At 36.6% G+C, this 12393-nt stretch overlaps 1 protein-coding gene across 1 annotated transcript; it reads right to left on the bottom strand.

The window, feature by feature from the left end:
- Nucleotides 1–2009: 2009 nt before the first annotated feature.
- Nucleotides 2010–11926, bottom strand: LOC112046136 (cytochrome P450 6k1-like). Its single transcript, XM_024082643.2, has 9 exons — nucleotides 11267–11926; nucleotides 10119–10319; nucleotides 8925–9071; nucleotides 7545–7729; nucleotides 5725–5879; nucleotides 5027–5145; nucleotides 4519–4624; nucleotides 3913–4161; nucleotides 2010–2968 (listed from the first exon to the last, which is right to left on the bottom strand). The coding sequence occupies exons 1-9, from the start codon at nucleotides 11423–11425 to the stop codon at nucleotides 2796–2798; spliced, it is 1494 nt and encodes a 497-aa protein (XP_023938411.2). The 5' UTR covers nucleotides 11426–11926; the 3' UTR covers nucleotides 2010–2795.
- Nucleotides 11927–12393: the final 467 nt, after the last annotated feature.

Genomic DNA, 12393 nt, shown 5'->3' with positions numbered 1-12393 from the left:
AAAGATATATCCATCAGTGCTGAATACAAAGTTAATAAAAAGATAAATAACAAGACAACAAGATTAGTTAAGAATAAAAACAAATATGCGGCAGGCTCTCACCATCACACAAATCGCTAGTTATTAACAAAAAAGCCCTTTTGAATACGTACACGATAAACTAAAAGTGTGAAAACGAAAGCGAGGCTCGCGTAATAAAGTAATACAATTCTGGCAACTTTGCTCTTTCCAGGGCATAAATCAAGAACGGCGTGGCGTTTATTTAAAAAAGGCACCTCTACACATGATTTACCGCGGGTAGATGTAAAATGTAATATCGGACTCCATTCACACACCGTCGCCCGGCCCGCGGCCCGCCGGGACACATATGGAAATGAGACAAAAAACTCAATACACTGATAGCTCCAAATGTACTGTTGCCTTTTAGTTGAAATGTCGCAGAAAAATCTTTTCTTTTGGTTTTTGCAAGGAAGCAATATTGTGGTTGAAATATACATTGCAGATACTATACGAATATGTCTAGTGTTTGTAGATCACTACAGCTGTCGCTATTCCTTTGGCTATAAGTCTGAATTGCCAGACATAGATCATCAGCTTTTCCTACTTTAAATAATTACGATAACCGGCATCACCCTAATCGCCAGTCACTTAGCTTCACGGCAACTCTTTGTAAAATCTTCATTCATCATTTACAGTCTGGAAAGTATGCACTCTATGAATACACACGGCCTACCCTTTATAATTTTTAGGCATGAGAAGCTTATAGTAGTATGATTTTAATAAGTGGAACATTTTCGTCTATACATTTTTCTTCCTTCATTTCCCTTCCCGTCTTTCCTATTGTTTCTCTTTTCCAGCCCAAAGAAACGTGTTCACTACTTCATTACTTTTACATTATCATCATCATCGTGTACTACCCTCGAACCGAAATTTGGCACTCAATACGTGAAATCTTTTAAATCTTTAGCCTCTTTTAATTATTATCTACAATATCCTATGTCCTAAAAAAACTTGTTTGTGTTTTGGTATCGTGTAAATCACTATATGCACTTTATAAAACACAATTATTTTATTTAAATATATTGATGATATTGTTTAAGCAATCTTCCTATGTGTATTTATCCCTAATTTCTCTGCACAAAAATTTCGAAAAACGTAGCATCTCGTCGGATTCGATTTGAGCAAACTGAATAAAGAATGCGTCGCACCTACGAAGATTACTCGCAACTCGCACGAGAAACAGTTACCCGCAATTTGAACTCTATCGCCATAGCAATAGGGGCGTGTGTGTAATATGGAGAGGAAATTTTCAATATACACTTGGCAGTCTCGCGAGGGAAACGCTATTCAATCGAACAGAAAATATTTTATTGCACATGGACGTTCGCAGAAGTGCTTGTCGTTTATTTCGTACCTTTGTATTTGCACCTAACAACCCAAGGCGCAACTGGTTACATCGGAAAGTTTAAGACTAGGTTGCGACAACTTACGAATTGTCGAAGTATTTCATTTCTTACTTTAAGAAAAATAGGTTACTTACGTAAGGGCAAGCTCTTTACATAAGTAGCCCATTTTTCTTAACTTACTACTTACTACGCACGCAGCATACATAAAATAAATGCCGTATACTTATAATAACATTATATAAAGTAGTACTTGTATACTTATAATGTAACTTTATTATAAGTATAATTCAATCAATGGATTTTTGACATACAAATAAATAAGAAAAAAAAACAATAGAAGTAAATTAACTGCTAGTTAATTAGACGAATAATCGATTTTTAAAGTCAAATGGCAGTTGCTCTTTATTGTCTGGCGATAATGGTTTAAAATAAAAAAGCAAACCCTGAACAAAACCGAGAAAGAAAAGGCACTTTGAGTCATTTAAAACCAAAAATGAAATTGGGTTGTTATCAGCGAGGGTTCGGCCTTTTGTACCATTGTCTTGAACATTCTCGAGAAACGATTTACGGTTCAGCGTCACGATTTCCAATTTCGTTTGTTAACGACATCTCTGTATTGAGATTTATTCTCAACAAGTTCTTGGATTATGATTGGGAAAGTATGAGTAGGATAGGAATTCATTAAATCTCCATTATGAAAACATTTATATTTCTCCCGAACGAACGAATTTTTCTATTCTATTATTTTAATATAAGTCCTTGTATAACTAGCTATTGCTTGACTTTTCCTTGTTTAAAACTTTTTTTTTATTATTCTCCTCCATATAATAATTATTCCATAAAGCTAAGTAACTAAGTAACTTCTGTAACATCAATAGCGCGAATGATTTTAATAACAATTGGTTAAGTAAATAAAGCATTTAAAAACAAAGAGTCTTCCGTATATTTATATTTTGATTTATTATTAATATACGAAAGATTCTTTGTTTGTCAAGACACCACCATCATCCCATCATCCATGAAAAATAATTATAAGTACATAATCATAATTTAATATTATTATTATAAGTTAAGAGTCTTTATTTTCATTTACAGATTTCCAAACGTTTATTAACAATACAAAGAGTATTTATAATTGTAATACACAAAGTTTACACTGTCATCATAATTTTCATGCTCATTATACATGTATATAATATTCGGGTTATCGAAAACTCGAGTAATTGAATGCGTAAATAAAGCGATTTTTTAACAAAGCCAGGAGATTTTTTTTAATATAATTATCACTGCCAACCACTGAAAACCATTTAAAAATGTATTTTCAGAACTTAAAATTTCGTGTAAGATTCTCCAATTCCACGATCACAGTTCCTGTAAGCGCTCACGGATCTATGCTCTAGGAACAAATTCCACAGATAGCACTTCACCGGGGGTGTAGAACATTCCTCTTTTCTCAACGGTGACGTCTACTGGATGTGGCATGTCTGGCACTGGCACAACTTTGTAGTTCAGATATATCGCCACCATTGCAAACCGCACCGTCATCAAGCCAAACCTCATACCTGAAACACAAACAATTATAGGTTGTTAGTAATGCCTGCTACCTTGAACAGTACTTTTTTCTTTTTTTTTTTATTATTTACAAGTTAGCCCTTGACTACAATCTTACTTGATGGTAAGTGATGATGCAATCTAAGATGGAAGCGGGCTAACTTGATTACACATCGTACCGGAACGCTAAATCGCTTGTCGGTACGTGTTTGTCGGTAGGGTGGTAACTAGCCACGGCCGAAGCCTCCCACCAGCCAGACCTGGACCAATTAAGAAAATCTCAATCGGCCCAGCCGGGGATCGAACCAAGGACCTTCGTCTTGTAAATCCACCGCGCACCACTGCGCCACGGAGGTCGTCAAACTTATGAGTATACTTTAACGGGAACCGATCGCGATTTTCTCTAATATTAACAATCTTAGTTGGTTAGTTAAATACCTTTTTACAATATAAACAGCCCCTGTAGCCAAGTGGCACGTCGATTCTCCTTCTACTATCGCTAACGTTTCCAAAACTAGAAAAATGTATGGCAATATCAGATCTTGATCACGTGACCTGTCGATAGCAAATGTCATTCCCATACATTTTTCTAGTTTTGGAAACGTTAGCGATAGTAGAAGGAGAATCGACGTGCCACTTGACTACAGGGGCAGATAACTTTATTGCAAAAATTGTAGACTTCTTTGCGTGCAAGTTTCACATCAAACGGATAAGTATAGTGGACAATAATTACCATTCTACTGGCAAAGACGTAGATACTTACCTACCGCTAAGCGTATTTAACGCTCCGATAAAATGCTGCGTAGTTTTCAGAAGTCTAGATATAATAAACTTGTACCTTTTCCAAGTTAGACCAGACCACTATTATAAAACTTCTTCAACAGTGTCTTCACTTAGCATCAAGTGAGATCGCAGTCCGTATCATTGAAAAAAAACTATCTCATAATGTCATTACCTATACAAATCCTAGGGCCTTCTCCAAAAGGCATGTATGTATAAGGCTTGATGTTTTGTTCATTTTCCGGCGTAAATCTGTCAGGGTCGAACTTGTCAGGGTCGGGGAAGTAGTCAGGGTCGTACGCCATGCCGACTCCGTTAACGTACACCGGGGTGCCAGCTTTGATGGTCAACTTGTCGTCAACTTTGTAGTCGTCCGCTGCGACCCTGTCCAGCCAACTCATTGGTGAATACTTACGAAGACCCTCTGTTCAATAAAAAATAAACTAATTAATATATAAAAATAAAACGTTCGTATATTGTAATGGATTGAAAACAAAAGTCTTCGAACAGTGCGTGTTGCCAGTGATGACCTATGATTCCGAGACTTGGTCGCTAACTATGGGCCTCATAAGAAGGCTCAGAGTCACACAGCGGGCGATGGAACGAGCTATGTTAGGAGTATCTCTGCGTGATCGAATCAGAAATGAGGAAATCCGCAGAAGAACCAAAGTCACCGACATAGCTCAACATAGATTAGGTATATAGTTCTTTTGGTATTCTATAAGATACCAAAAAACTATTCAATCTATTATTGTTTTTAATTCTAATATTTTGTAATCACCTTTGATAACATAGTTCAGATAGGTCATATCTGCCAGTTGATCTGAAGTAAAGACATCGCTACCATTGCGTTCCTTGGCTTCTAGAAGGTACTCGTATAGTTTATCCTATAACAAAATATTTTTGATATACAACGCAAAACCATAAATATTTTTTTCAAATAACATCAGGCACCTAGACGTAACAGAATAGGTATCCTTTCGATTTAAATAACGTTCAAAAGTACTCGTTAATTAATAAAAGATCTAAAAAGATAAGGAGAAAGAAAACGGCCTCCGTGGCGCAGTGGTATGCGCGGTGGATTTACAAGATAGGTCCTGAGTTCGATCCCCGGCTGGGCCGATTGTGGTTTTCTTAATTTGTCCAGGTCTAGCTGGTGGGAGGCTTCGCCGTGGCTAGTTACCACCCTACCGGCAAAGACGTACCACCAAGGGTTTTAGCGTTCCTATACGATATCGTGTAGAAGTAACGATACAAAAACGACATAACTTTAACTTTAAGATGATTACCTGTATTTCAGGATAATAGGCTAATTCATAAGTCATAAAAGCCAACAAAGATCCAGACGTGTCGTAGCCACCGGAGAGAAATATCGCTGCTTGAGCTACTATGAAGTCTTCTGAGTAACCTGCAGAAGATATATTATCTATATATCTATACCCATATACCTACATATATAAAAATAACTTGCTATTCGTTAGTCTCGCTAAAACTCGAGAACGGCTGAACGGATTTATCTTATCTTAGTCTTAATGTTCGTGGAGGTATAGGAAAGCTTTAAAAGGTGAGAAAAATTTGAATAATTGTCAGGAAAATTATAAAAACAACCCTTTTCTATTTCCCATACAAACGTTTAAGAGTCAAGAGGTAGGGGTAGGATAAGGGGTCGGTTAGGGTAGGGTAGAGGTAGGGTAGGGGTCCGGAGGGTAGGGTAGGGGTAGGGTAGGGTAGAGTAGTCTAGGGTAGGGATAGGGAAGAAGTGGACATAAGTCAAAGCCAAGCTTGACCGGGTCCGCTAGTAATAAACAATAAAATATTTGAAAATAAAGTCGAGCAAAGATTTTCTAAGAAACACAAATAATTAATATTAATTTGATTGATTTTATATAAGTTTGATTTTCAAAAAGGCGCCAAAAGTTTGTTAATCGTCTTTTAAGAAGGATTCAATATTTGACTTGTCACAAACCTTACTAGGTATTTGTCTTACCTAGATTCTGTTCTTCGCTTTCTTTTTTAATTTTCAACAAAACATCGAGCAGGTCCTTGGACTCGACGTCGTGAGACTGCGCCTCTCTCTGAGCTACTGCAGCACGATACACCCTCTTGAAGTAGTCTGTTGATGTTTTTGGGAAAAACTTGAATCTGAAATTATATCAAGGAATAAAGTAAGGTATGCCCGTTTTAACATGATAATTAAATCTAGTACTACGAGTATGTACCGTCCGTAGAACTATTACAAAACTTGTAATAATTCTACGCCAACAGCTATGCCACAGTAGATATATTACAAGCAGTAGTTGGACTTCATACTAAAGGTCGAAACGCGAGCTATACCTACGCACCTCGTACGTGGGGTGATCGTGGGGTGAAGACCGTTGCGACTATGCCGCGGTGACGAACGCAGTGTATTGGATTTTTTAATTATGACGACTAGGAAAAAAGTTATTATTTTTATAAAGTTTGATTAATATTTTGTATTCTAAAGGCATAATTTAATAAATATATATATAAATAAATGCTTAAATCATAAAATTGTGTAAATAGGTAAATGACGTAAACGTTAATATAAAATTATTAAATAATTATTTATTAACTTCTTCATTTAGGTTGTTTTCTTTGATTATTATGTAATACATAGATTTAAATCTTATGACATGTATGTTTTGTATACCTGTATTTTAAGGTAATAAAGAAGTTACGTAAAGAAGTTGTTTGAATTTAACAACATTATTGTGTTGCTCATACTTTAATGTATTTGAATAAAAAAAGTAAAGAGTCAGCTGATATCAATATGCCTATCCAGATTTTTTTATTAAACTACTAGCGAACCCGGTCAATCTCAATTTGTTTTTTGTAGTTCCTTCCCTACATGCCAAGTCAGGGTCAATTTTTTATCGTCTATTCTATAGTGTGGGGGTATCGTTATCGGTATTTTTGTACATTTCATAAGGGGTTAAAGTGCTAACATAATCTACGGAACCCTACACTGCGCGTGGCCCGACACGCACTTGACCGATTTTTTATTATTTGGTCACCTAGATAGATGGCATCACCAAAATAAATATATGAAGGTCCTTCAAGATCATTGATTAGTATCAGCCTTATTTAAATCTACCAATCAAAAAACAACACGCATTTTATTGATCACTTCCTATTTTACTACAATTTACAAAGTATTTTATTTGTTTATTTAAAAAAAAGTATATTTACAATCACATAACTAAATGGAAACACAAAGTTGGCAAATGTAATTAAAATGCTGGAGGCAGGCAGCCCTATCACATGTTTACGGAGCGCGCGGCTGTAGGTATTTATTTCAAAAATATGGCCGAGTTATTATACTGCTTGTAATATATCTACTGTGGCTATGCTGTTTACTAAATTCTTTTTATTTAAGTTATTCTTGACAGCGATCTAAGCGACTTAAGAGCGGTTTCAGACTAGCGTTTTATACGCGTATATGCGCGCCTTTTGGCATACACTCAACTCGTACGAGCGTTGACGCGATTCTAATTTCGTATACGTATAAGTGCAAGCCGCCAGAGACACTGTCCAGAGATACAGACACGACACCACCGGTTCGAGCGAACACGCTGAAATATCCCCATTTACGCGAATCTGGTTTTTTGAAGCGCGTAACGTAGCGTGCGTGTAAACGACCGTATACACGCAATAAAATACGCTAGTCTGAAATCACTCTAAGCGTCAGCTTTTTCAATTTCCGTATTAAATCCGGTGACTTCTTCGAATGTTTTCTCTAACAAGGATCTCATTTCTACTCTTCTGTCGGCCATGGAAGACACTTACCGAAAAAAGTCAACAGTTTCTGGAAAGAAGAACATGCTACACCATCCGATGCCGCGCAACACACTGAACTGCGTAAACTGTTCCGTCACCGTCCGCAGATGACTTCTACCAGTCAGCGTGGCGTCGCAGGCTACACCAAACGCTGACGTGCCTATTACGTCTGTTGAATAGTCCGCGAATAGTTTCTGTAATAAAAGTACCGATGAAAATATAATATCTCAGCTCGTGGGGCGTGCTTTAGTATGGGATGCAACCTGGGTAGATACGTGTTGGCTGCATCTCATCTCTCACGCACGTTCCAAACGCCTGGCGCAGCTGCTGAATATGTAGCAGCCCTTGGTCAACAAATACCAAAAAATGTTTCAATGTTATGTCTGACAAATTGATCTATGCGTCAGGTGACCAAAGAGCTGGCACTTATTTGGCCCAAAGGTTAAGCCTTGCCATATACAGAGGATATATATACAGAGGGGTAATAACGCCAGCGTATTGGGTACTTTGCCTCTGGGTGAAAAAATTAGATGATGTGTCTCAGCTTTACAGTAAATCTTATCATATCGGTTGTAGGTAATAGGTAAATCATAACAAGTTTACCAAATTAACTAAAGCCAAATTCGATAAGCAATGTTTATCAACAAATTAAAAATAACGCATGTCATTTCATGCCAAATTTATATATTTATGCGTTGTTTTTTTTTTTGGTATATTCAAAATATATTAATATTTTAACTATAAGTACCTAATAAATAGTTTGAAGCTTCAAATGTATGATGATATTTTTTTAAAGGAAATACCATTAATTTATTAAAATTACTTAAAATATTTATGACATTAAAACTACATATATACAAAAAAAGTAAAATACTAAATACTAAATGTATTATTATTAATTTATATATATTTTTATTATATAACACGTAGCCATAAAAAATGTACGAAAACAATGAACGTAATATAGTACTAGACGATAAGATAATTGTTTTTGTATTAAAAATCTGTGGAGTCATAAATCCTTGAACTTATAAGCAAAACTTACGCGTATTTATGAGATAATAAGTAGGTATGTATAAACTGCGACGGTGGTCCAATTATTTTGGATCTCGAAGTTTTGGGTTCAGCCCCTAGGTGGAGCTGTGAAATGTTGAGCTTTTCTTTTTTTATTTCAAAAATTATCATTAAAACTTCTCAGCCTGGATTTTGGAACTCGGTAGTTACACCACGTTAAACCACTAATCGGGTTATTACTTATTATCATTAACATCTACAGTAATAGATAGTGGTTATTACAAAGTTAAACCCTAAGCCCACGTATCCTCATTGGAGCAGCGTGGTGGACAACAATTAATTAATACCGAACTACGTAGTATTGTAACAAATTACCTTTAGATGTATTCGGCTTTTCTGTTCTACTTTTATTCTTTGGGCCAGTTCCATAGCCTTGGATCGTATAAAGTCTTGTAAGATTCTGAGCTTGGCTGCTGTGAACGGGGTGGTCAAACGACGCCGTATGTTAGTCCATTCCGGGTCCTACAAAAATATCAGACCGTCATTTATTTATTTATCTTGTTTTATTATCCAAATCCTGATGGTCAGGACTCCAAGAGTGGGTGTTCATCCACATTATTATGCCTTTAATTTGCTGCAAATTGCTGGTTTGATGCATGGCGGCAGAAGGTAGAACTATATCAAATGGTTATAGGACCAATCTCCAAAATAAACTAGTAACGCATTTATTTTAGAATTTTTGGTGCATTTCGATGTTATCAAAATTTTTTATTGAAAAATAAATGAAAAGCGAAAACCCAGTCCCCATACAAACTCAGATACAAATTATACGAATGCTACAGAGCTTAAATTTGGCCATAAATTAGGACAATTATGGAGAATTTCGAGAAAAAGGTGAACCACCAAATCTAGGTCGGCTGGGCAGCGTTCGGGTAACTCTGCGACATCTTTGTGTCAAAAATTCCTTACTGCCTGAAGATGAAAGTCTTCGAACAATGCGTGTTGCCAGTGATGACCTGCGGATCTGAGAATTTATCGCAAACTACAAGCTTTTTTAGAAGGCTCAAAGTCACTCAGCGTCAGCAGGCAATGATGCGAGTTATGCTCGGAGTTAAATCCCTAGGAAACTTTCAGTTTGATAAACAGAACATTTGACATGAATATTTCTTCTTTACTTGACAATGACATCTCATACATTGATTGACTTGAAAAATTTTGCTCGCGTTTACAAAGACATTGACGATCAGTGAAATACGCATACGCAACGATATGCGTTTGCACATCTGGGTTGGTGTGAAAATAATGAAATCAGCTTATTTTCCCTGTTGACGAATATTATTTCGGCTAAGCGTAATAATATTCGCGTAATAATTGGAGTAATCTAGCAAAGTATGCATTTTTCATTTCTGTATCGTTCTGAAAATTGGGCCCAACTTCTGACATCTCCATTCTCATAAAAAACACTTGCTTTTTCACACACAACTAAAATATAACTTCTTTAGCTCTCCCTCTCATTCATTAACACTAAATTTTACTTTAGGTAATAATTTAATTCTTTTAACCACTTACCTTGATGGTGAACAAATTGAGCTTTCCAATAGGATCTGCCGCCCCGCCCGACACGAAGCGGTTCCTGAAGTTGGCGGAGTCCTTCACCAGCACCAGGCGCGCGAGCTCGGGCGAGTTGACGATGAGGGCTGGTCTCCAGAACAGCCAGATACCGATGTAGGGGGTCTTGAAGCGTTCGTACATGCGCCGCATCCACACCCCCTGACATATCAAAATAATTATTGCTTTTACTTACCAACTAGCTGACGCCGCGCGATTTCACCCGCGTGGTTCCCGTTCCCGTAGTAATACAGGGAAAATATATAGCCTATAGCTTTCCTTGATAAATGTGCTATCTAACACTGAAATGATTTTTCAAATCGGTCCAGTAGTTCCTGAGATTAGCGCATTCAGTCAAACAAACAAACTCTTCAGCTTTATAATATTAGTATTGATTGATTATTATTTTTTTCATTGTGTGTCAGTTTGTTAAATTTTTTATTCTTTCCAAGTTAGCCCTTGACCACAATCTTACCTGATGGGAAGTGATGATGAAATCTTGGATGGAAGCGGGCTAACTTTTTAGGAGTAGGATGAAAATCCACACCCTTAGCATGTCCAGTCAAGCCATGCCATGCTTTCGTAAAGTGAAGCAACACTTTTAATTGACTCCTGAGAGTAATTCGAATGAATCACTTATCACTCTTGCTTAACCTCCTTCTGCACCTTTACAGAACTATATTGAATAAAATGCATTCTATTTTATGCTATATATATAATGAAACTATAATGATGATGATCTATTTTTAAAAGATATGCTAAAGCAGACTTTTTTGTCAGATCCATAAATTATAATTCAGGAATATGCACGATGCATTGTTTTGTTATATTTCAAATGGAACAGACAGTGTTACCGATCATGCCTCTCGTTGGAACGTGCTCTACATGCATACTCATACTCTAACTCCAATGTTTATCTTCTCTAGAATTCTATATTATCGTCTTCTGTTTTCGATATTTTTAAAATTAATTCCTAATCGTGTACTATTTATTAACCCAAATAAATTAATATAAAAAAAAACCTTTTTTGGACATCTTGAACCCCACAGCCTTACCGCCCAAAGAGGTCATCAAAACCCTATTTATATGGTATGTAAGGTAATACTCACCGCATTTTGCTTTTGTAGGAACGTCAAACTGCCCAAGATGGGATTGGGCGGTAAGTGAGGCACGCCGCGCTCCGCCCAGTAGCTCCTCACTCTCAGCCATCTCCAATACACCCATGTCAGCAAACAAGCCACGAAAGATATAAATAAAATTTGAAACATATTGAATTGTTATAATAACAATATCAACGAGCAACCATTACGAAATAAATAGCTACTGACTAAAGTTGCAAATATCTATAGGTAAATTAAATTCTTATCTATATTAATATAACAAAGATTGTCTGTAGGTTTAAAGTAATTAATTAGAGTACTATACAGGATGCTCGGGAGTATTTTCCCATAACTCTGGGTTATATTCTTTAAGAAAAATTAATTAAAAACGTCTAAGGACCATAATGCAGTTCGTCTCCTCGTGAATTTGTCAATCTTGAAGTTATGGGAAATACTCCGTAACACCCTGTATAATTCAGGGTTTATATTTGTCGTATCGTGTCGTGATGCATCAGAACAGAATAGATATATACTAGCGGACGCCCGCGACTTCGTTTGAGTTTTTCACGAATCCCCCGAGAACCTAGAACTTTTATCGGGATGAAAGTAGCCTAGGTATATGTTAATCCAGTTTAATCTATTGCCATTCCAAATGTCAGCCAAATCGCTTCAGTAGCCGCAGCGTATAAGAGGAACAAACATACTTACACACTTACAGTCTTACACACACACACACTTTCGCCTAATATTAGTGTGATAACTATACTAATATTATAAAGCTGAAGAGTTTGTTTGTTTGATTGGACGCGCTAATCTCAGGAACTACTGGTCCGATTTGAAAAATTCTTTCAGTGTTAGATAGCCCATTTATCGAGGAAGGCTATAGGCTATATATTATCCCCATATTCCTACAGGAACGTGAACCACGCGGGTGAAACCGCGCGACGTCAGCTAGTTTAAGATAAAATCCGCTACCATAGTACTCGTAACACAGGCTATACGCTTACTTTTTGTGCTAAATAGTGATGTGTGTTTAACTATATTTTTATTGCCACCCCTTTGGTGCATGAAAAACAAACAGCAGACAAAGTAACGTGTGTATGAATGTGTATAAAATAATATTTTATACAGTAAAT

The sequence above is a fragment of the Bicyclus anynana genome, chromosome 17 (genome assembly GCF_947172395.1).
Source record: "Bicyclus anynana chromosome 17, ilBicAnyn1.1, whole genome shotgun sequence".
In the NCBI taxonomy this organism is placed as follows: Eukaryota; Metazoa; Arthropoda; class Insecta; order Lepidoptera; family Nymphalidae; genus Bicyclus; species Bicyclus anynana.
This window is presented reverse-complemented; position numbering and strand designations above follow the sequence as displayed.